The sequence below is a fragment of the Oryza glaberrima genome, chromosome 2, assembly GCF_000147395.1.
Source record: "Oryza glaberrima chromosome 2, OglaRS2, whole genome shotgun sequence".
Taxonomy (NCBI): Eukaryota; Viridiplantae; Streptophyta; class Magnoliopsida; order Poales; family Poaceae; genus Oryza; species Oryza glaberrima.
In genome coordinates this window covers 18,296,447-18,317,737 of record NC_068327.1, presented here as the reverse complement: position 1 = coordinate 18,317,737, position 21,291 = coordinate 18,296,447, and the positions used below count along the sequence as shown (strand labels likewise).

The 21,291-nt window shown below is 44.0% G+C and overlaps 2 protein-coding genes across 2 annotated transcripts; both read left to right on the top strand.

Moving 5' to 3' along the window:
- Positions 1–8,360: 8,360 nt before the first annotated feature.
- LOC127762838 (ribosomal protein S3, mitochondrial) lies at positions 8,361–12,299 on the top strand. The gene has a single exon (XM_052287344.1). The coding sequence runs from the start codon at positions 10,493–10,495 to the stop codon at positions 12,152–12,154; it is 1,662 nt and encodes a 553-aa protein (XP_052143304.1). The 5' UTR covers positions 8,361–10,492; the 3' UTR covers positions 12,155–12,299.
- A 264-nt stretch (positions 12,300–12,563) lies between these two features.
- LOC127762845 (NADH-ubiquinone oxidoreductase chain 3) lies at positions 12,564–13,872 on the top strand. The gene has a single exon (XM_052287350.1). It carries the CDS (start codon positions 13,054–13,056, stop codon positions 13,723–13,725), a length of 672 nt encoding a protein of 223 aa, XP_052143310.1. The 5' UTR covers positions 12,564–13,053; the 3' UTR covers positions 13,726–13,872.
- Positions 13,873–21,291: the final 7,419 nt, after the last annotated feature.

Below are 21,291 nucleotides of genomic sequence, written 5' to 3'. Positions count from 1 at the left end.
TGAAGCTGTCTTTCGGGTCCGACTTAACTATATTGGTAGGTCTGACTATCTGTCTTTACCTGCTATCGATGTAAAACTGCCCTATGTGGCAGCTCTGGTCCTCCCTTTACATTACCAGTAGGTAATTTGTCTAGTGCCTGTACCCTTTCTTTTGATAGAGGAGTCAGTGTAAGCCAATGCTTAGGTCTTCACCTCCAGCCAATCAGAATCTGAAGTCAGCGGGGTATTCCAATATAGCTACTTCTAAGGAGGTTCGCTAGCACTCAGAAACCCGGGAGGCCAGGCAGTGAAACGTTCCGCAGACTGCTCACCCGGCCACACCTCGGAGCCGATGAAGGCTGGCAATACAAGCATCATCTGTCCAACAGCCTACTTCTCATCCGTAAACATCACAGTTCGTTAGTGCAAGCGGGAATGAGAACACCACTATCTTAGAAGAAATTAGTAGAACTTAGTTCAGAATGTACAGATGTATGCTAGATACTCTCACTACGATTCCAGATTAGAACCGGAATAGTTAACCAATGGAATAGGTGTAGGCGGTTTGATCGTTTCCTTTTCTCCGATCATAAATAACCTGATCTCTTTCTTTGTCTTTCATCAAATAAGTACAAGAATTGCATAGATGAGGATTCGGTATTGATCGCTAAAATGCGAGAAAAAGACCCACGTTTCTCTGTTCGTCCGCTGTCAGATCAAAACGGGTAGGGATCGGCCCAGCCTAGAACAACTCGCTTCTCATAAAAACGAATCCCTTTGTGCCTGGAAGAAATGCAAAGGGGAATGCTGGGTCAGCGTAAAGAAAAGCATGGGGCGGGTCTGCTGTTTTGTTATCTTATAGAAAGTGAACTGCGAATCGAACCAACTTGTCCGGAATATGCTCTATCGGCCCCGTCTCTCGGTCAGGTAAGAAAAAACCAAGGAATTGATCATCCAGGCGCGCCTATTCGGCTTGCTTGATAGGCTGGCGCATAACCCCCATTTCTTGACCCAGATTCACAACCGAACCTATTTCTCATCTTCATCCCGACCTATCTATATGTGAAACTCCGCCCGAATCCTCGTAGTACTAAGTCGTGGCTTACAAGCTAGCCCCTACTCCTTGTTTGGGCAAGATCTATATGGTTTACCAACCTGGCATAGACACCAGATCCTTTTTATCAAGCGTGCAGGACCAGTGAAGAAAAAAGATTTGCAAAAACACACATGAAACATATTGAACTCCTAAGAAACACCTGACCTCAGGTGCTTTTTTCTCTTGCCTTCTGGATGGTTCTGAAGTAGTGAACAGCTTCCGACCATTATGACCTTTTATTGAATTTTGGATTTTCTATAGGAGCTCACTACTGCTGCATTTCAAATGTGCCCGCCTATTGCCTTAATTTACAGACCTCTGCGATTCACATATAGCCCCACTAATGTAAGACAGCTCAAGCGAGTCTAGCCTGAGATATAAAATCACACTAGCCAATAAAAAAAGTAGCCAAACAAAGCCAGGTAGTTTTCATCCAGGTGAACAAGTAGAAAGAGCTTACTTGGTAGTGGGGAACTCTTGCTGCATTATCTGAGTGTATATGCCTTTTAAAAACTAGCATCGTAGGAACTTTAAGAAAAAGGATATTGTTTTAGCAGCTCTTATTTCTATTTTACTGCTCAACTAGCTCTTAAACATTAAAAGGGCACTTACCCAGAAAGGTAAGTTTTCTTACTAACCCACTTTAAAGGCCAGATCATATGCGGTGATATACTACGGCAGAAAGAAAACGAAGACAACAAAGCTTTCCCAGTGATAAAACGGAGGACTTTACACACTTTTGCTTATTACCAAAGAAAAGAAGCTTGTTGAAAGCGCTCGCTTCGTGAAAACAAAGCAGAAGGAAGCGGGGAATGTCCCGTCCACCAATAGTATACAGAATTTGGATACGTCACTAACTATAGTGAAAAGGATCTTCGGAGTTTTTACGATGTTCCAATCAATGGGTAAGAAGATCCGCCCACAATATGTTCATCTCTTGCTTCAAAGACTAGTTCTTCCGAAGGAGAGAAAGGAAGAGTAGTTGTAAGATAACACCGAGAATAGTTACGAGCCATATGTGACTGTGCAAAAAGTACGATTTACCTAGCAAGCATTTATTTTGTGAATTCATTAGCAACAAGCTGTTTGTGTATCACTTTGAACTGGGAATGAATTTTGTGCTTTTTCACTGAAGTACTCTTGCTTTTGAACTCAGCAAATCCCTCCTTTTCCCGCAACAAAGATCTTTAGTAATCCGGGCTAACTTTTGTCCATAAATCCCGCGTAAGAAGTAAAATGACAAGGGCGGACAATTCTTAGAATATAAAGAGAAGCTTGTTCTGCCCATCTATCTAGAGAATGAAAAGGAACTAATGCCACTGATAGGAGGAAATACATAGACCGTACGCCCACTTACCACTCTACCACTTCAATTCAATGACGGACTTCACCGATACCAAACCTAGCTTGAGAGAGATCGATCACAGGCATGTGGTGAACCATACCGGGAGAAAGAGCACTGAAATTCACCATATCGAGCTGTGGTCTTACTCTACAAGTAAAGTTCGATGAGCTCTTAGCGGACCTGTGCCTACTATCTACTAAGTGTGTGCTAGGGAAAGAAAGCAAGCTGAGCAGTTCTCACTCTGTCCGGTGACCAAGAAAGCTTAAAGAATACCGTAAAGTGATCACATACCGATTCGCCACGTGAAAGCGGGGTTAAGGTAAGGCAGGAAAGACTGGCGCCGAAAGATATGTTTTGAAGAGAGAGATCCGCAGGCTAAAATCTTGAAGGAAGGCCGTAGCAGAGCCCAATCTTCTACCACAAGCTCTGACCTGACTTGTTGTACTTGATTCACCCACGTAAATAGAAAACTTAGATAAGGGTCCCATAAAAGAGAAGTGAGTCCGCATGTCGGCAAATGATTTGGAATTGGAACTGGCTACAGAGGAAACCTAAGCCCTAACTCCCCATTCTTTCTATCTTACATCGCCATCGAGCCCTGGCTGTAGAGTCACAGGTTTTTAATCGCAATGGATTTATGTTTTCTTTGGCTTTTCCATTCGCTTCGTTCAACCCTGATCTGGATAGATAGCTCGGCTTCTATTAGCTGAGAATGGTTTTGTCAAGGAAAGGTTTCGCTATACAACAACAATGAACTCACTTCTGATCAAATTGGATGAATCGGTAATCTTTCTCTGTCTTGTGAGAGAGAGTCACTTGCTGTATTGAGAGCGGGTGGGTGACATGCATTAAGCGAAATCAGTTGTTATGTTTTTGATCTTCTTTGCGCGAGAAGACCCTTGACTGAGGAGACGTGTTTGGCTTGGATGATGCCGCTATGCTCCTATTCACTTTCAGAGACCGCTCTGAGTTTGCCGGTTTTGCGGCAACCCTTTCACTAAGAACATTTTCGACATTAACGAAATGCCACTATTCCACAATGCTTCTTTGATTTATGTGTAGAAGCGGTAGTAGTGAATAAAATGGAGGGAGAAGAAAGAAAGCGATGTGACACGAGAATAGATCACATCCGACAGCCAGCCATGCCATTAGATAGATCCGCTCTGAGTCTTCTGCAGGATGAGATCCGCTTGGTCTTGTGATAGGGGCTTGAGGAGGAAGAAGAGGGGATTTCTGAAAAAAAAAGAATGAATCTCCTTATTTATAGGGAACAGGGCGTGTGACTTCCTCAAACGAAACGAATGTGGCTTTCGTGATAAGGCAAATCCTTCGTTCGGTACAATCAACATATTGAATCTACGCTCGCTCGGCTCGGTGCTGAATGAACTCCTTCATTGATTCCGGGAAGTCCAGGGTTGGTACCGCTTCTTAGTGAAAGGTAGGTTGTTAATGATACCATACCGCTTAGTCAATATAGGTTAAATGCAACGACCAATTGACATATAGTACTGTGCTTAATTAAGTTAAGTTCGCTATTCTAGTGCGATGTTCAGTTCACTGTCTCCACTCCACTATTCTTATCTTACATAATAACCTGCCTCTTCTTTAATTGACCTCATATTTCGTATAATTAAATAGATGTCTGGGTTTATGAAAGTGGTAGCTCGGTCTTCAGACGGGGATTTCTATTCCCCATGGATTAGCTTTCCTGAGTGACTTGATTCTTAGCTCTGCGACAGCATGCACTGGTACGAACTTCATCTGTGCTAGAAAAGCAATCAGTCTTAGTGGCGCACTTCCTCTTTCAAGTAATGCTTGCGGAATCTCGTAATAATATACAGAACCTCAAACAAAGTCATCAACACACTTCAAGCTAAGTGCTAACAGGTCAGGTGTGCATCAATCAAGATAACATGAAGATGCTCGACCCTAGTCAGATAGAGGAACCAGAAGAGGCACCAAGGATGAACATCGGTGATCCACCTGAACAAGGTGCCTTTTTCCCGCTTCAGTTGGGGATAAACAGGATCCATTGGTTTGGCAGGCGCTATTCTTACTAGTTCACAGCACTACTTTTATAGCAGTTGAAGACTGTCATCCCTGTTTTAAAGTAAACCACGAATCAAAGCCTAGGGTACCCTATCAGTAAAGAGCTAGCTTCTAGTCTAGGGAAGGTTAATACAGCGTCTTTGTTTGGTCTACCAGACTTCTTTCTCAACACCGGTTCTTTTGGCTTCTTCTTCTGGGAATCGGCCGCTCCGCATCGGCAGGGTATGAACTTCTCCTTCGTACTCTCTTCTGTCCGTTTTAACTCCTTTTAGCTGCTGGAGCAGTTTAGCTTCCTTCCATGCGCTTGGCATAGGCTACGTCAAAACGGAGATACCAGGGATCATCAGGAGAGGAACCTATACTTTATACATTTCTTCGTTGGAAGGAACAGGGAAAAAGCGAATATGGGTGTCTCTGCTTTTCAACAACTCATAGAAAGTTTAGTTTTCGTTATTCAACGAAAAAGTACTTTTTTTGAATATCATATTTAGTACTCTTTCTTTATAAAGAAACGATTGGTTCGGAGCTGGGCATATTCACTTAATAGAAAAAGAAAAAGCATAGATAAACGTTTATAACAAAACAAAGAGATACCTGGACAAAGAGACATGCTTTGCCCTCCTGGATGGATGAATCGGTGAACTGAGAGATGATCGAACCACACCAATTACACCTCTCATCACCATAAACTCCACTAAATATGAAGCTATAGTTATACCCATCTTACCACTAAGTGATACGGTTGGAATTTCCTCAGCATTAAACCAATCTTCAGGATTCTCAAGCGTTTCAGCTATTTCTAGATCAACCAAAAGCTCATAACTTGGTTTATTCTTGTCGTTTCGAGTCCTACGCGGGAGACCAACCTAGAGCGTGAATACTCTATTTTGATTTTATGAATCACACTTAAGAACACAGCTGTGCGAACAAGCGATGAATCTATCATATCCGAGAATACTATAGATATTGAACGAAGGCATATCAATTCAAGATCATATTGATCCAATGCATTTACAAACCGTAATTCCTCCGCTGTTAGCTTACTAGAGCTTTGTCTTTTAGCTAATATCCAATCTTTAGCAGTTATCTCTCACGTATTAACAAACCCATCACTGATGGAAATCCACGATATGCTGACGCTGCTTCTGTAAATGAAGAAAAAGACAGAGACTCAATAGCATTCTGAAGCTCTATCATCTTACTCGAGCATCCAACTGAATTTATTATTGTTATGATGATAAAAAAAACTATACCTAGTCTGTGATGCGGATTTGAACCAGTGTCATTTGCAGAAGTTCTCCTAATGTCGCGAAGTGTTCGGTCAACCGCAGCGAAAGCATATCCGTGTGTCATTGGTGCTTCATCCCTAATTATGAGAGATTTCTTTTTTATTAACTCGGCCAGCAAGAAAACGGATGCGCGTGCTAACGCTTTCGCGCTAGTGCGCTCAATCCGTTGCTTGTTTGGATCGATTTCGGTTTTACGGGCTTCATACATTGTGAAGAAAAGTACTCGGCATTGGAAAGCATCACGTTCTGGCCACACACAAAAGAAGTCGGTGGAAGGTATGGAATTTCTCGGCTGAAGGTCAGAAAGAAAGCAATCGCCAGTGCTCTCGGTTCCAGCAACGAGTCTTCTCTCTGAGAATTAAGGAAAACAAACTAACCTTGTCTGTCTATGTTCACCTTGACATGAAAGACTCTTTTCCTAACCTGACTGTTCTACCTGGCTAGTTCACTTCACTTTTCGAGGGATCCTGGATTGGAGTTCACTTGTCTATGAGTGTCCGAACAGCTTCAGATCCTTCCAAGGCACAGGGGTTCTCTCTCCATTCACTTTGAGCTGGGTTTCTTGTGATCTTTGTAGTAGTTTTTCCGTCCAATTTTATGGTAAATTCAGTCTTACACAGCTGTCCCCAAGGATGTCCATTCCATTCGGCAGGGACTCCATCTCGCATTCGATCCCCCTCCTTTCCCTGAAAGAGTCGAGGTCTCTCTGGACTTCTCTTTTGCCTCTCTCCCAGATTCAGAAAAAGGGAGGAAGAGGGCCTCTCGACGGGAGCCCGAAAAGAGATCGTTCCCAGCATCCTCGAGTTCGTAGTCAAACTCACCTTCATCCACCTTTCATGGACTGGCGCGGGCAAGCGCCGATGTCTGGAGCAGGAGATGGAAGCTTGGGTTGAGGAGGCTGTCAACGAGTCATCAAAGGCGATAGATTGGTTATATTCGGATTCGTTTGCTTTTTCTTTTCTTTTTTTTGGTTGTGAGAGGTCTGAGTCCACAGCTGGGGAAGAGTCGTCAGATGACAATTGAAGTAGGGGTCTGCCTCTTTCAAAGGGAAGCAAGAGTCTCATAGGGAAGGAGATCCTGCACAGACCAATCAGGAAGAGAGTCTTGTTGTCAATGAAAGCAATGAGACTATGTCACATATCTGCCTATCTCGTGTTGTGAGCTAAAAAGTACCCACCAGGGGGTGGACCAAGAAAGAGGCAGGCGATTGGGTCCTTCCCATCCTCTGTGATGTCAGTCTCTTTGTCATTCTTTCACCCTTGCTGAGTAGCGAAGTGAGCATACTCAAGATCCAATTCATCAATCATTTGAGTTGGTACGAACATAGGAATCCAGACTCCGCTTGATTCGATCTTCAGTTTCGACCTTCATCAGTCAGGAAAAAGAAGAAGGACCCACTTATTCCACTCAGAGAGACCGAACCAGGCAACAAAAAGGCTGAAGGAAGTTCTCTTTCCATCCATTCTAACTAAACTAAGTGAAAAAAGGGGGAGAGCAAAACAGAAACACAGGAACAAAGAAACTATGTCCAAACCAACGAGTCCTTTCCTTTGGTCGACTCTAAAGAATGTATCGGGAGTTGGGAGTTAGCCGTCTCATAGGAGTGATAGCTGGGTTTTTCACGGAGTTTCTTCGTACGATTGAAAAAAGAGTGCTCTAGGTCGGAGAAAACAAGAAGAAGATTGTTCACCAGTCTGTCTCCCAACCTCTTTAAAGCAGCTACCTACCGTGATCTGGTCTTGGGACAGCATTGGCACCTCCGTTTGCTGGATCTTCTAGGCACTCTAAAGCGCTTCCACGAGAGACAGATGGACTTTGAGTTATAGACGGGGAAGAGCCTTTAGAGGATCAAGAGTGATTCCTCAATAAAACAAATGGGGATTTTGAGGGAGGGCTGAATGCGATGTACTGAAGGGTTCGCTTTCGCTGATCGGCGCCAGTCTTTCCTGCTGTGAATTTCCCAGGTCGAGAGGGGCCCTTTCCTTCTACCTTACTGAACCCATTCACCAATGATTGGATCACTCAAAGCCAAAGACCAATTCCTTCCTTTTAGGTGGTCTAGGTGGCTGGGATACTATGCCCATCTTTTTAGAGGCTCAAAGACGAGTTCTTTGAAGGAAGCAAAAGAACCCATGTGTCTCGGATGAAGTCTACCCTCTTTTTGTGCCGGGAAGAAGAATGAGATCCAACTCAAAGTCAAGGAAAGCGGCCTAGACCACTGACTTTTGATGGAAGGCTCCTGAACATGGATTGGTCTGATAAAGCCAATTTTTCGGCGAATCAAATATTTTCAGAGAGCACTAGACCTTCTCTCTTTCAGGATTGATTCCCACTCACTGCCTGATAGCAGGCTTGGCCCATGAGACCTATTGTCTTATTGTCCTGGCTCACTTCACTATAGTTTGTTTAGATACCGATTTGCACACTGTCACTTTGGAGGATGGGTTTTTCCCATTTTTGGTTCGCAAACGCTCTAACCCATCGAGAAGCTCCATCCAAATTGGAGTTGATGTGAGCACTTCCCCAGAGGCAGAGGCTGAGTCTACAAAAGGGCGGGAGCATAAAATGTAGGTGAGTCAATTGCGTGTGGCCTTCAAGTATTTCGTATTGTAACAATATTCGATCGGCATCCAAACAAAGGTGCATGTACGGTTCCTAAGGGATACAATTTTGTCTTAAATCATCGAGAAAGATTAAATAAGTTGATAGCGCGATCTCGTACTAACACATACTCTCTAAATATTGAAGAACTTGCATGCGGCCTTCAAGCCACAACCGCGGTATGAGTTCTTTGTTTGGGGGCTGCTTGCCCCTTCGCGTCGACAAGGAAACTGTGGACGACAATGGGTTTAGAATTAGAATAGAACGAAGACCCTATCGAACAAATAGAGGAAAGGACAGAAAGGGGAAAAAGTAAAGTCTAAGCGACATATGGCACGAAAAGGAAATCCAATTTCGGTAAGACTTGATCTGAATCGTAGTTCAGATCCAAGTCGGTTCAGTGAGGGCGACCGCGAAAGTCACCGAATGGGTTCGGTCCGTCTTTTCCTGATCTTTGTTTGTCCCCCCAAAAAAAGGCGTGAGAGGACGTTGCAGATGTCCGGGACGGACACGACTTCTTCTAACGCTAGAAGACCACAGGAAGAAACCCGGGACCAGAGCATGTCGTGAAAGACGCACACGGGGCGGGCGTGCTTCGACCGTGTCTCCGGGGCACAGTTGAATGTAGATATCATGAACGCGAGGATAAGGATACCAGGCCGAGAAACCCGGGCAAGTACTCCCCTAATGTGCCGATCGCTAGCGCATCCAGGGCCCCGGCGCCCAGCTCCGCTGGAGAGGCCGTCACTGATCTGAAAAGTGCGTCTGCGGTTCGGATAGACTGATTCTGCGAACGCCTAGCCCCAGGAATCAATAAAAAACAAGTGCTAAGTTTCATTTCAGATCAGTGAATAAACCGAAAAAAGAGACCTTTCTCGCTCGGCGCCGCACTATGCTCCGCTTCAACAAATGAGAGTTTTCGGTGGAACCGGCGAACCACGCGAGCTGGTTAGATGCGTGGGGCAGAGGGCTCGTAGTACCTGATAGCGCAGCTATGCAGTGGAAGGGAAGGAGCCTAAATCGACCCCCTTCTTTCTTTTTTATTCAAAGACACAAAAGCACAGTACAAAGAGATTGGACTCTCGGATGAGACTAAGCAGCTACCGTTCCGACGCGCCCCTGACCCTATCTTGATTAAAACCGAAAACCCTCTCTAAGGTGGAGCCAAGTTGAAGCTGTCATTCAAAGAAAAAATGGGAATAAAAATCCACTTTTAGGGATATAGATGAAGTCTCGCTCAGTAAAGAGAGTTGTAGATTCGTAGAAGAGGATCAGAGTACGCGCGCTACAAAAGGCAGCTAGCCAATGAAAGTAAGTGGAAAGAATATAGTACTTTTGTACTGACCCCTCCGGGGCCCCCAGTTGTTTTGGCGCGCCCTACCCCAACGTTAGACTATTGCCTTTTTAGCCTACGCTTGCTGCTTCCCCCGCCCCGAAGCGAGACTCTATCCAGATCTCAAAGAATAACGAGCTAGGCGGCCGGCGGGCAAAGAAAGGGGGCGGGCCGGCCGGTCGGGGCCTTGGCGATACGTTCTTCTTTCAAAGCGTTTTGCCAATAGAGCGAGGGCGTCCTTCTGGGGCGGGGCGTTTACTTGAAAATGCCAACCGCCTGTTCCAGCAGCGGGGGCCTTGCACGAAAGCAAACCGCCCGATTAAGTAGCAGTTGCTTCGCTGATGGGCCCAGTGAGGGGGGCATTGTCCCTCAGTTCTTACCAACCTCAGGTGTGTAATCGACATCTAACTTATTATCTTCTTTTTTCATGCAAGCCTGACCTCAGCTGTCCATTTCTTATTCATTCAGGGCGCCCCTAGTGGACTTGGCGGTGCTCCTTTCTCAAACCAGAACAACTCTGAACGTTAGGGAAAATAAGGGAAGACCACCTGAGCGAACCAACCGAAGGGACTTTACTTATCCGAACCGAACGTTAGCGGCTTAAGCTAAGCCTATCACGAGCTGCGTTGCTGCTTGATCGGAGCAAGAAAACGGATGCGCGTGCTAACGCTTTCGCGCTAGTGCGCTCAACCCGTTGCTTGTTGGGGAGGAAGATCTAAAAGTATGGGGCAAAGGATCAAGCGCTTTGACTTTGCTTTGTCCCCCGGGATCCACCACAGGTTGGGTTTGAGAGCCGTGTGATGGGTGACTATCTAGCACGGTTCAGAGAGCACGTGTATGTAGTCTGCGCTGGTGAATGGAAGCCCCCGCCGCAAAAAAGAAGCGGCTCTTCCCACGGCTCTGTCACCATTGACTCTATTTATTATTATGGTAAATCATTGTATCAAGATGTCAATCTTAGATCTTATTTCAGTTCGATACGTCCACCTACGATACTCACCTTTGGCTTTCGTCTCGGTAGGTGTATTATTCTACATTTTCCCAAAAGGACATTCATTCATTTCTTTCTTCCCCGTCGACCACTACGACTAAAACGACGCGACAAATCAAGACCCGGAAAGGATAAGGGCCGGTGGTGGGCATTTGGGAAAGTCGGGCCGATCGGGTGTCTTCATTCAAGCGAGGGTACAGAGGAAGAACGAAACGAAGTGAGAGGCCGGGGGGCAGGGAAAAGAGTCGAGTCGATCGACCGGGAGAAGCAAAACGAAATCAGGATTTGGCCGAAAAAGATGCAACGTTATGGATACCATGACCGATCACCATCGAGAAAGAAGAATTTTTCTAAATCACTTCGGGTGAGCGGGGCCTTCAAGCATCCGAAATACGCCGGGGTTGTAAATGACATAGCCTTCCTGATAGAAAATGACGGCCCGACGAGTCATCTACTAAAAAGGACCCTCCCCGCTGTGCGCCCCTCCTTGAATTATTCGGTCATGCAATACTTTTTTAATACAAAGAACAAAATGCATTTCGACCCCGTCGTAGTTCTCAATCATTTCGTGGCACCGGGTGTGGCTGAACCATCTACGATGGGGGGAGCGAAGGGAGGAAGCTTAGATAAGAGAATACGCTCTCGCATCGCTTTTTTTGTAGAAAGCTCGACCAGCGAGAAAAAGTGTTTGGCCCGAGCCAAAAAGAGGTTGATCCACTTCATTCGCCAAGCGAATGATCTTCGCTTCGCGGGAACAACAAAAACCACCATCTCGCTCTTTCCTTTCTTCGGTGCTACCTTTTTTTTTCCAAGGGATGGGGTTGGGGTGTATAATAACCCATTTTTTGAGTATGCCCGGGAACAACTCCTAGGTCAATTAAGGATCAAATGTAGGAACCTCATGGGTAAGGATAAGGTAATGGAATTGATAGAGAAATTCATCTACCTAGGTAGGATAGGCAAATTGATAAAGGGAATAGAGATGATGATAGAGATCATACTGAGAAAGAGGATAATTCCGTACGGGTACAACTCTTATTTGAACGAAGTGCAAAAAATGCGATCTTTTTTGTCTAATAGAACAAACACTAATACCTTAATTGAGTCGGTAAAGATCAAATCTGTTTATCAAAGTGCTTCTCTGATTGCTCAAGACATCTCTTTTCAACTGGGGAACAATCCAATCTCATTTCGTTCCATTTTTAGTCAAATAGTGAAGGATATTCCATTAATAATGCCAAAAGGGGTGGAGGGGATACGTATTTGTTGTTCTGGTCGATTAGGGGGTGCGGAAATAGCTAGAACTGAATGCGGAAAGTATGGAAAAACATCTTGTAATGTATTTAACCAGAAAATCGATTATGCTCTTGCGGAAGTATCCACTCGTAACGGAATTTCAGGTGTCAAAGTGCGGATCTCATATAGTCAAAATAAGAAGGGACGTGCTATATCCGAAACGTACGAAATATAGTAAATATAGTAAATGCAGATGTAGTAGGGGTTGCGAACCGGATGGTACACAACTTGGTTTTGGAAGATATGGCACCAAAAGTTGTAGAGCTGGTCGTCTTTCATATCGAGCCATTGAAGCAGCGCGTCGGGCTACAATCGGGCAATTCCATCGTGCTATGAGCGGACAATTCCGAAGAAATTGTAAGATATGGGTAAGAGTTCTCGCAGATCTTCCTATTACGGGGAAACCCGCAGAAGTTCGAATGGGAAGAGGAAAAGGAAATCCTACGGGTTGGATTGCTCGTGTGTCCACGGGACAAATCCCATTTGAAATGGATGGTGTGAGTTTGTCAAATGCTCGACAAGCCGCTAGATTAGCGGCGCATAAACCATGTTCGTCAACCAAGTTTGTTCAGTGGTCGTAACGTAATTGGTTAGTGGGGAAAAACCGGGCCGGGACTCAAAAGAATTTGGCGAAGTGTTTGTTCCTGAACGAGGGAAGTGGAAAGACAAAGAGGGATAGGGAGCTCGCCTCCTTCTTTTTTTGAATCGCCGAAATTGTACGACGACCCTTCTTGTTCCAGGCATACGACTCTGAGACGTGACGGTGTCACTTTTCCGGCCCGGTAAAGTGACAGTTATATAAATAAGAATAAGAAAGAGAAGCGTGATGTTGTCAGCAATCAAATTATCGTAAATAGATAGTACGGTTGCGTTGTTTCAATTTCTGTTCGTCGGTCCTTGGGTTACGAAGGTGTGGGCTTACTAATACGGAGAGGGTTCCGAATGATAAAGTGTCATGAAAGTTCGTGAAAGAATGTTCTTGTTTTTCGTTGGAAAACCCAACGCCACGGCCACAAAACGAAAAAGTCTCCCGTTTGTTTTGGGAGCAGAGCTTTAAAAGGATATAGTTACCCTATGATGAGATTTAGTTCAACGGATAAGAAGGATAGAAGAAATATGCTATTTGCTGCTATTCCATCTATTTGTGCATTCAGTGCTGCCGTTCCCCCGGCCCCAAAGGACAAGATTGAGTCGCCGCTATCACTTTTTTTGGGGGGCCAATCCCGCGAAGAGTTATGGAAAGATTTTATAGCTCAATTGAATGAAGAAAGTGAATTCATGGACAACATTTTTTTTGGTGTTTACAACGCGAGAAACGGCTATGAAAGCGCCACAGTTCTTCAGGGAATACGGATAGATTTAGCGATAAACGGCTATGAAAGTGCATTTTTGTCGGAATTTGCACCTATTTGTATCTATTTAGTGATCAGTCCGCTAGTTTCTTTGATTCCACTCGGTGTTCCTTTTCCATTTGCTTCCAATAGTTCGACCTATCCAGAAAAATTGTCGGCCTACGAATGTGGTTTCGATCCCTCCGGTGATGCCAGAAGTCGTTTCGATATACGATTTTATCCGGTTCCTATTTTATTTATTATCCCTGATCTGGAAGTCACCTTTTTTTTTCCTTGGGCAGTACCTCCTAACAAGATTGATCTGTTTGGATCTTGGTCCATGATGGCCTTTTTATTGATTTTGACGATTGGATTTCTCTATGAATGGAAAAGGGGTGCTTCGGATCGGGAGTAACCACTAGTGAAAGGGCAAAGGGGGGAAGGACATAGGAAAGAGGGATGCCTACAAAAAATCAATTGATTCGTCATGGTAGAGAAGAAAAACAGCGCACGGACCGTACTCGAGCTTCGGATCAATGTCCCCAAAAGCAAGGAGTATGCCTGCGTGTTTCGACGAGAACACCGAAAAAACCTAATTCAGCTCTACGTAAGATAGCAAAAGTACGGTTGAGCAATCGACATGATATATTTGCTCACATTCCAGGCGAAGGTCATAATTCGCAGGAACATTCTATAGTCTTAGTCAGAGGAGGTAGAGTGAAAGATTCGCCAGGTGTGAAATCCCATCGTATTCGAGGAGTCAAGGATTTACTGGGAATTCCGGATCGTAGAAAGGGAAGATCTAAATATGGTGCAGAAAGACCAAAATCGAAATGAATGGAAGATGCCTCTGGAACTTTTTGGTTATTTTGGGTCCAGATGAACGCAAGTCGACATCGGGATACGCATTTTGGCTTGGTAGCGGTGTTATCTCTTGGAGTAGCAAGAAGCAGTCCTGTATAGCTCTGTCCCAAGCTCCTCTTTCTAGTAGCCCTACTAAACCTATGAGTTGACTCGTACATACTCACTTATTCTTGACTTATCTGTGACTGCATATTCCTAGCATTGTACCAGGGAATGTTGCAGACCGACGGGCACTTCGTTGCTGGGCTGGAATAGAAACTGACGTATGGAGGACTTGTGAGATCTTTCACTCTTCGACAACGAAAGCCTTGAGGACGTCAGCGATGTGTTATAGGGACGTCCCGCGATCTTGCTTCTAGAGTACGTACGGGAACATCCAATCGAGTGCCTAACCTTGGGTGCTCCGATCTTGTTCGTGAGGAAGCAAGACTGCCTTCTTCGTTCAATGAATCTGCATACCACCAAGGGCTATTTGAAAAAAGAAGTCTGAATCCGTGTCTTCTCTGCCATTTGATTTCCTTCACCACTAGCCCCGCCAGCTACTAGAGTATAGCTACTTTCGCTACCTTGACTCTTCTTGTTATTATCCAGACCCATCAAGTCATTCAAAAGCAAAGAAAGAAAGATGAATAAGCAAAGCGAAGGCCAAGCCTGATCTCCCTTTCCCTTGATATGGTGGACTCCTAAAATAGGCTTTCTTTGTTCGTATGATTTTTAATAATACTATAATAAGCCACTCCTGAAAATAGGCTGGCTACTCGAACCAAATATTGAACTTGCTCTTTAGCATAGGTAGACTTCACTACCTGGATAGGTCAGCCTCGTTCCCATTTCTCTGGTCCTATATGTTTTTTTTGCAAGTACCATTCCTGCTATTCGCATTGATTGAGTACTTTATAGTTTTCTTCTTGATGGAAGTGTCAAATACTTAGTAGGAAGTCCCGGTGGGTAATCACCAAATGTTCTAGTACGAGTACATCCAGTTCCGGGTGGTCATCTAGTATGGGACCTAAGAGAAGCCCTTTTTTAATCCTTTTATTAAGCCATTGCTAATCCCGTAAGGCAATCCTTCAACGTTGTAGAAAAGAGTTCAATACAAAAGCACACAAAGGCTTTGGACTATGAAAGGCTACCTTTATCATGCATGAATAAGGCCGGGAGATTATGTCCTCAACAAACCTATCTACTACTAAATGACAATTAAAGGGACGCCAACCATTGGAGGTGATACTGGTGATGGTAATGGTGAAGATTCTTCTCTTTTTCCTGGGTACATAAAGATAAGAAGAAGGCAACGAAAAGCACTTAGAAAAGGCTATTAAGAAACTGATCCACTATTTGAAACCTGTCATCCACGTTAGAAAGAGAGCCATGAAAAGCATAGATCCTCAAGGAAAGGAAAAAACACCACTTCGTCTATTTACGATTCCCATAAACCAGGCCGTGCTTTCTTTTATTTAGTAAGCTCAGCCGAAGAGCCCTGGACCGGCAGCACCTGCAAATGAAACATGCATGCCTTTCGCTGCGCGCCTTTATTTGCTTCGGAAATCAAACAATGCATTTCTTCTCAACATAAACATATACCGGTCTTTCTCTCTAGCCTATACTTGACCTTGCGTACAAGCCTATTATCCTATCGGTATGCCTATGTGACCCATATGTGCTAAACCGGTACTTGTTACTTACTTCTATCTATTAAACGTTACCGGTACTTAGTTACCGTGACTTAATCATGCTTAGTACTAAACCTTACTACGTAGTTCATTCAAGCTATACTGACCTTTCCATGTTTTGTACTCATCACTTGCCTCTTCGCTTAGTGCACTCGAAACAGAGCTTCAAGTAAGATGTTTGTGGAACATCTCTATAGCTTGTCTTACCCACCTCTTTTGGTTCCTTAGAAAGAAAGCTTCAAACAGCACCATTGGCCGAAGCAGACCTGGAAGCTGATCTGCGAGTGAATGAAATTGAACGATTAATATCGCCTTTCATGCTAAAATCGGACGATTTCGACCTTTCCGGATGTCGATTGGGATAAGGGTTTGATCGAGAGCTAGGAGATTCGGTTGTTTAACCTAAGAGAAGAGATCCAGTTTACAGAGGAGATGCCAGGGGCGGTGGCTGTTCAAGGCTAAGGAGGAAGGCTTGATTTCTTAAAAAAAAGATAAGATCCGACTATCAAACCAAAGGAAATTGCCAACAAGAGTAGCTTAAAAGCACCTAGTTACCGAGGCAGATGAGAAGAACTGAACAAGCCAAGAAGAGTACTCAATCAAAGCGAGCTTTCATTTTTGCGGGTTATATTTAAACTTGCTTTTTTTTAAGCACACTACACACTACTTTCTATAGGACAGGGTCAGGTAAGAGAGGACGACAAGCCAATGGTAAATCCGAGTTGGAAAAAGAGATGCAACACCCAAGTCAATCTATGAAAAAGCTGGCACTCATCGCTACAGGCACTCACTTTCTTTAGGTCCCAGAAGAGAGCAAATGCTAAATGCCAAGACAATTCAATTCAATTATATGATAAAAGGGCCAAAGTGTTGAAAGAGGAAAGAGGGAGGAATTGATACGAAAAGCGTAGGAAATGTAAAAACTACACACACCACTTAGTAAAATATGCTCTAGTAAATTCAATACTATATATAGGAAGTACGGCGGACAAGCCTGGTATTGTTAGTTAAGCTAGTAAATTCCTTCCCTCACTTCACTACGACGAGGAAATGCATTGGGCTAGCTATGATATTTGGCTAGATAGAGTTGAATGTGAAACACACCAATGTTCAAGTGTTGAGTAGGCAATTAGCAAGGAGAAGAAAAAGTTTTTCAATCCAGGAGTTCTAATCTCTCCTCCTCGCCGCGGGTAATTCGCTGACTTAAGTCAATATGAAAAAGTGTGGAAAATGGGTGGTTGTACTTTCATCGACGAAAGGAACAAAGAACTACAACAATAATACCGATCAATAGTTTTTCTTTCAATATCTACTGGTGCTTCCATGTCTCATTGGACCGATGCAATTGTGTCTTTCGGTCACTTTATTTTGGTTGGTAGGATCCGCCTACAGGCGGGTAACAGGGGTATTAAGATTAGGGTGTAAGGGAAGGAACAGTTGGGAAATCCCCGGTCTCAAAGAGACAAGAGACATACAGACTTTAGGGACTATGGGCAATGAGGGAGGAGCCGAGCGGCGAGGATGTGCATTTACTAAACCTTTTTTGGAAAAGATTGACTTCAGTTCGGAGGCAAATGAAACACTTCCACAACTCGCGGATAGAATTGATTGCCCGGAATCACTTATTGGTTGGTGGTTGGAGTGCATTTCCTATATATACCTTTTCATTTCTTGGTTGAATTCCACTGTTAATCGAAGGATTTTCCTTTGCAATTTTGGCATATTGAAGTGCGTGCATTTCTTCTGGTGAATTTCAACTAGAATAGCTTGATTTCCCACACGAATACGAGAAAATAGATTGGATTTCCAAATAGATTGACTCGGGCTTTCTTGGGCATTTGCTACTCTGTTGAGTTGAGTAAGTTGTTCATATCGAGGTTAGGGAATTTCCTAGCTAGTACCACAAGCTAGTCGAAATAGACTTTGCTATTAGCTTCAAGCCATCTTCCCGGAATATATCGAAGTCAAACCATGATCACTCCTCGAAAAAAGTGCTAGTTTTTGACCTCCCTATTGAAAGTCAAAGTCAGAAGTAGCAAGCTGATATCCGTCTTGTAATTCCAAATTCCTTTGTCTTCAATTTCCTAGTCGAATAGACGAATTTACTGAGAGGAGAGATTTTTAGTTTATTTAGTTTTTCATTTCATATTTTGATGCCGCACTCTTTCTTGTCCGGAGGAAGAATTTCATGGAATAGAATTTCTTGAATTAGCTAGCTATCATAGTTTTCTTTACCCCAAAACCAACACTGACTGGGGTTGTTCAATCTTAAGTGGAGTGAGTTAAATGACTTGGCTTGCTCAATTCCTTCCCGGTGTAATTTCATAAAAGGAATAGCACTCGTTCTGCGGCGCATTGAACCTTAGAATGAGCACTTTGACCAGACAAAGCTCTAGTGCGTGGAGTATCCTTTCCTACTAGTCTTGATCTGTCTACTTTAATACCGGGGATTCCCCTGATTTCCTTCCTCTACACCCCGAGTAGTGATTTATACGAATGAATTGCCTGAGCATAAGATTGATTACCTCCTCGTAGTGAGTGGATTTGTGTAGATGGATTTTCCACACTCATTGTCATTCCTTTCTTTGTTTAGCTTTTCGTTGTCTAGAATATCCTAATTTCGTGTACTGAATTTACTAGCTTTTTGTTCCCGCGGACAAGAGAATCTCATAGAAATTCAGTACACGAAAGCTGTCAGCCCCAGACATGGAAGTCTCCCTTGCATCCTTAACTGAAAAGGAGCCCGAGTAGTGAGTTGAACTCTGACCAGCCCAGACTTCTACATAAATTCCTAGCTTTTTAGCTAGTTGATTTGTTTGACATAATATCATATGTGATTTGAGTGTGGTACCTTTTCACGAATTCCACTTTAGAGATTTGCCCCGCCCGACCGAACGAACGAGTCCATCTATTCGGGCTAGTCAAGAAATTCCAATGCGAAATGCAAGCAGAGATTGCCCCGGCGCACAACCACTCCAATCCGCCTGGGTCTTCTCGAATGTGTAGAACCTACTTTAAAACCCGCGTCCTCGCTGAGGAGTGCCTACGTACTTTCTTCATAGAAGAAAGATCAGGGTTGCTTTCGTAGTTCTTTCGAAATGATTTACGGTCATTCTTCTTTATTTTATTGAATACATTACAGCTAGTACCGGATTTTTCCAATTTTTTAGAAAGGTTTATCAGTCCCTGTAAGGTATACTCTTTACCCTTATTGAGGATTCCATGAGCGACTAAGTGGTCCTTTTGCTCATTCCAGAATCCATCCCGGTCCGGGTCTAATTGGGCCATGCGATCGATAATATCTTTCTTAATAAAAATGATTGAGTCTATCTCATCGTCGCTTACTTCCCTTTGGGGAGTTCAAGTTTCAAGTCTGCTTCTTATAACATCATGTTGAATTTGGTGGTTTGATGGCCCGGCATTTTCTTCTCCAAGTTGAGGTTCAGGGTTCGGCGGGGTGTGGCTTGTGGATGGCTCTCCCCGATCTGGAACAGCCCCGAATACGTGTTCCAGGGGAACTTCCGGAATTGAATAAGGGTCAAAACGGGGCTGTTCCCCTTGCGGCACCTCTTCCCCGGGGGAATCCGGTGCGGGTATCTGGCCCGAAAGCCCATTGAAAAAAGAGGACGACGGAGTAGAGGCTTCAGCTGACTTGCCCGCAGCGGATCCGGAAGGACCCGCTTCACTAGGCCCAGGCCCTGGTGGGTTCTCCATAGCGGAAGCAACCTCTGGGCCTTCCACAAAAAAAAACGAAAACAAACCAGAGAAGGATCCAATTAGAGTAGAGGAAAAAGCCTCCCTCCTCCTTCTGACAATATAAAGTCCCAAAAAAATGAGGGAAATAAAAATAAAAATAAGGTAAGGTCTATCGGTCCACAAACCACTGAAGAAAAATTTGCCAATAAATTTTGACACGATACGTTCGTATCTCGAGATTGAGGGAATCTGTCCCCCCATTCCTCGTGAGCTACTTACTAGGAGAAGGCAGAACCAGAAGAATTGTGAGAAATAAGTCAATTTATCAAGTTTAGGCATTTCGATTTGGATTTAAAATAAAACCTTCAAGACAGAAAAAGACTCCCTTTTCTTCCTATTGATCTTGACGTCGGAAATGGTTGGTTTTAATGCTCGCACAGACGAAATAGAATACCGGATTGGACCTTAGCCGCTCGGGAATAGAATCCTTCACCACCAGGAAAGGCAATCGCCACGACGCTGACATCTTTTCATACGTACTAGACCCGGAAGGCGGAAGAAGCCGCTTACACGACTTCCAATACAGACAACTCAAGCAAGAGGTTTGACATCACTCCTGCAACTGCAAGACAAAGACTCAATCAAGCAGCACTGACCGCTATTCCCTACATAGCTAAGATGTCTGACACTGCGCCTAAGAGGCTAGCTTCACTATAAAGAGAAATAAAGCTTGATTTCCCCCTTCATAATACCTATTAAGTAAGTATTGCCATCTCTTTGCCCTAGCTCATCTTCCTTTCTCGGGGCTAAAGAGGATCAGAGTTCTATCCGTTCGTGGATAAGAGAAGACTAGTTAGAAGAGGGAAGGGTGGAATGAAACAATCCAGGGTCAAACGAAGATACTTGTTAGCCTAGCCCCATGTGTATCCGTAGCCTTCCCTGTTTTGAGAATCTCATATTGCTTCGTAGGACGTGTGTCCTTCGTATGTTCCGTCGCCTGTTCCTGGATAAGTAGATTTTCTACCAACCAAGTAGAATCAGCCTGAGAATCAGCAGCTGAGAATGCTGGCAAATCATAACATTAACTACGCCATTCTTGAGCGCCAATCAGTATCCTCCTAGATTCTCATGTGTTGAGTATCAAACAAAAGATCCCATGTTTGGTTGGTCAGATCAATTCGGCTTTACCCATTCATTGTTTTATCGAGGCAAGACAAAAAGGGACAGTTTTCTTATCTTTTGAGGTCTCAACGAACGGTTCTTAAATCATTAACGGATGCAGAAATGGGACAAGTTATTACCGGTTTGAGGGGACAATGGTTTTCTAGGTTGTTTCACCAATCTGTTGAATTGGAATGGAGCTCACGACCGTGAAACCCCTCGTTGTTTGATGGCACCTATCTTGTTCCCTTCGGGGAGAAATACTACTCTTGTTTTTCTTGTTCTTCTTTCTCGAAGAGATGGGTGCACCGCCTTGGAGAAGGTAGTGTGCCTATCGACGACTCCTTTCCATTGTATGGGAGGATATCTTCTTTGTTGTAGCTGAACTGATGTATGAATAAGGAGAGTGTGAATGGGGATTGGAGAATGCCTTGCAATGAATTAAGGATCCTTCTTGTATGGCCTCCAGAGGAGCCTCTAATGACCTTTCCACACCTGTTTTGAAGGGAATCACTCGTGGCAACTCCTAGAATGCGGTTAGAACTTGTTTTTCTTCATAAATATGGGGCTTCTGCCATAGAACCTCC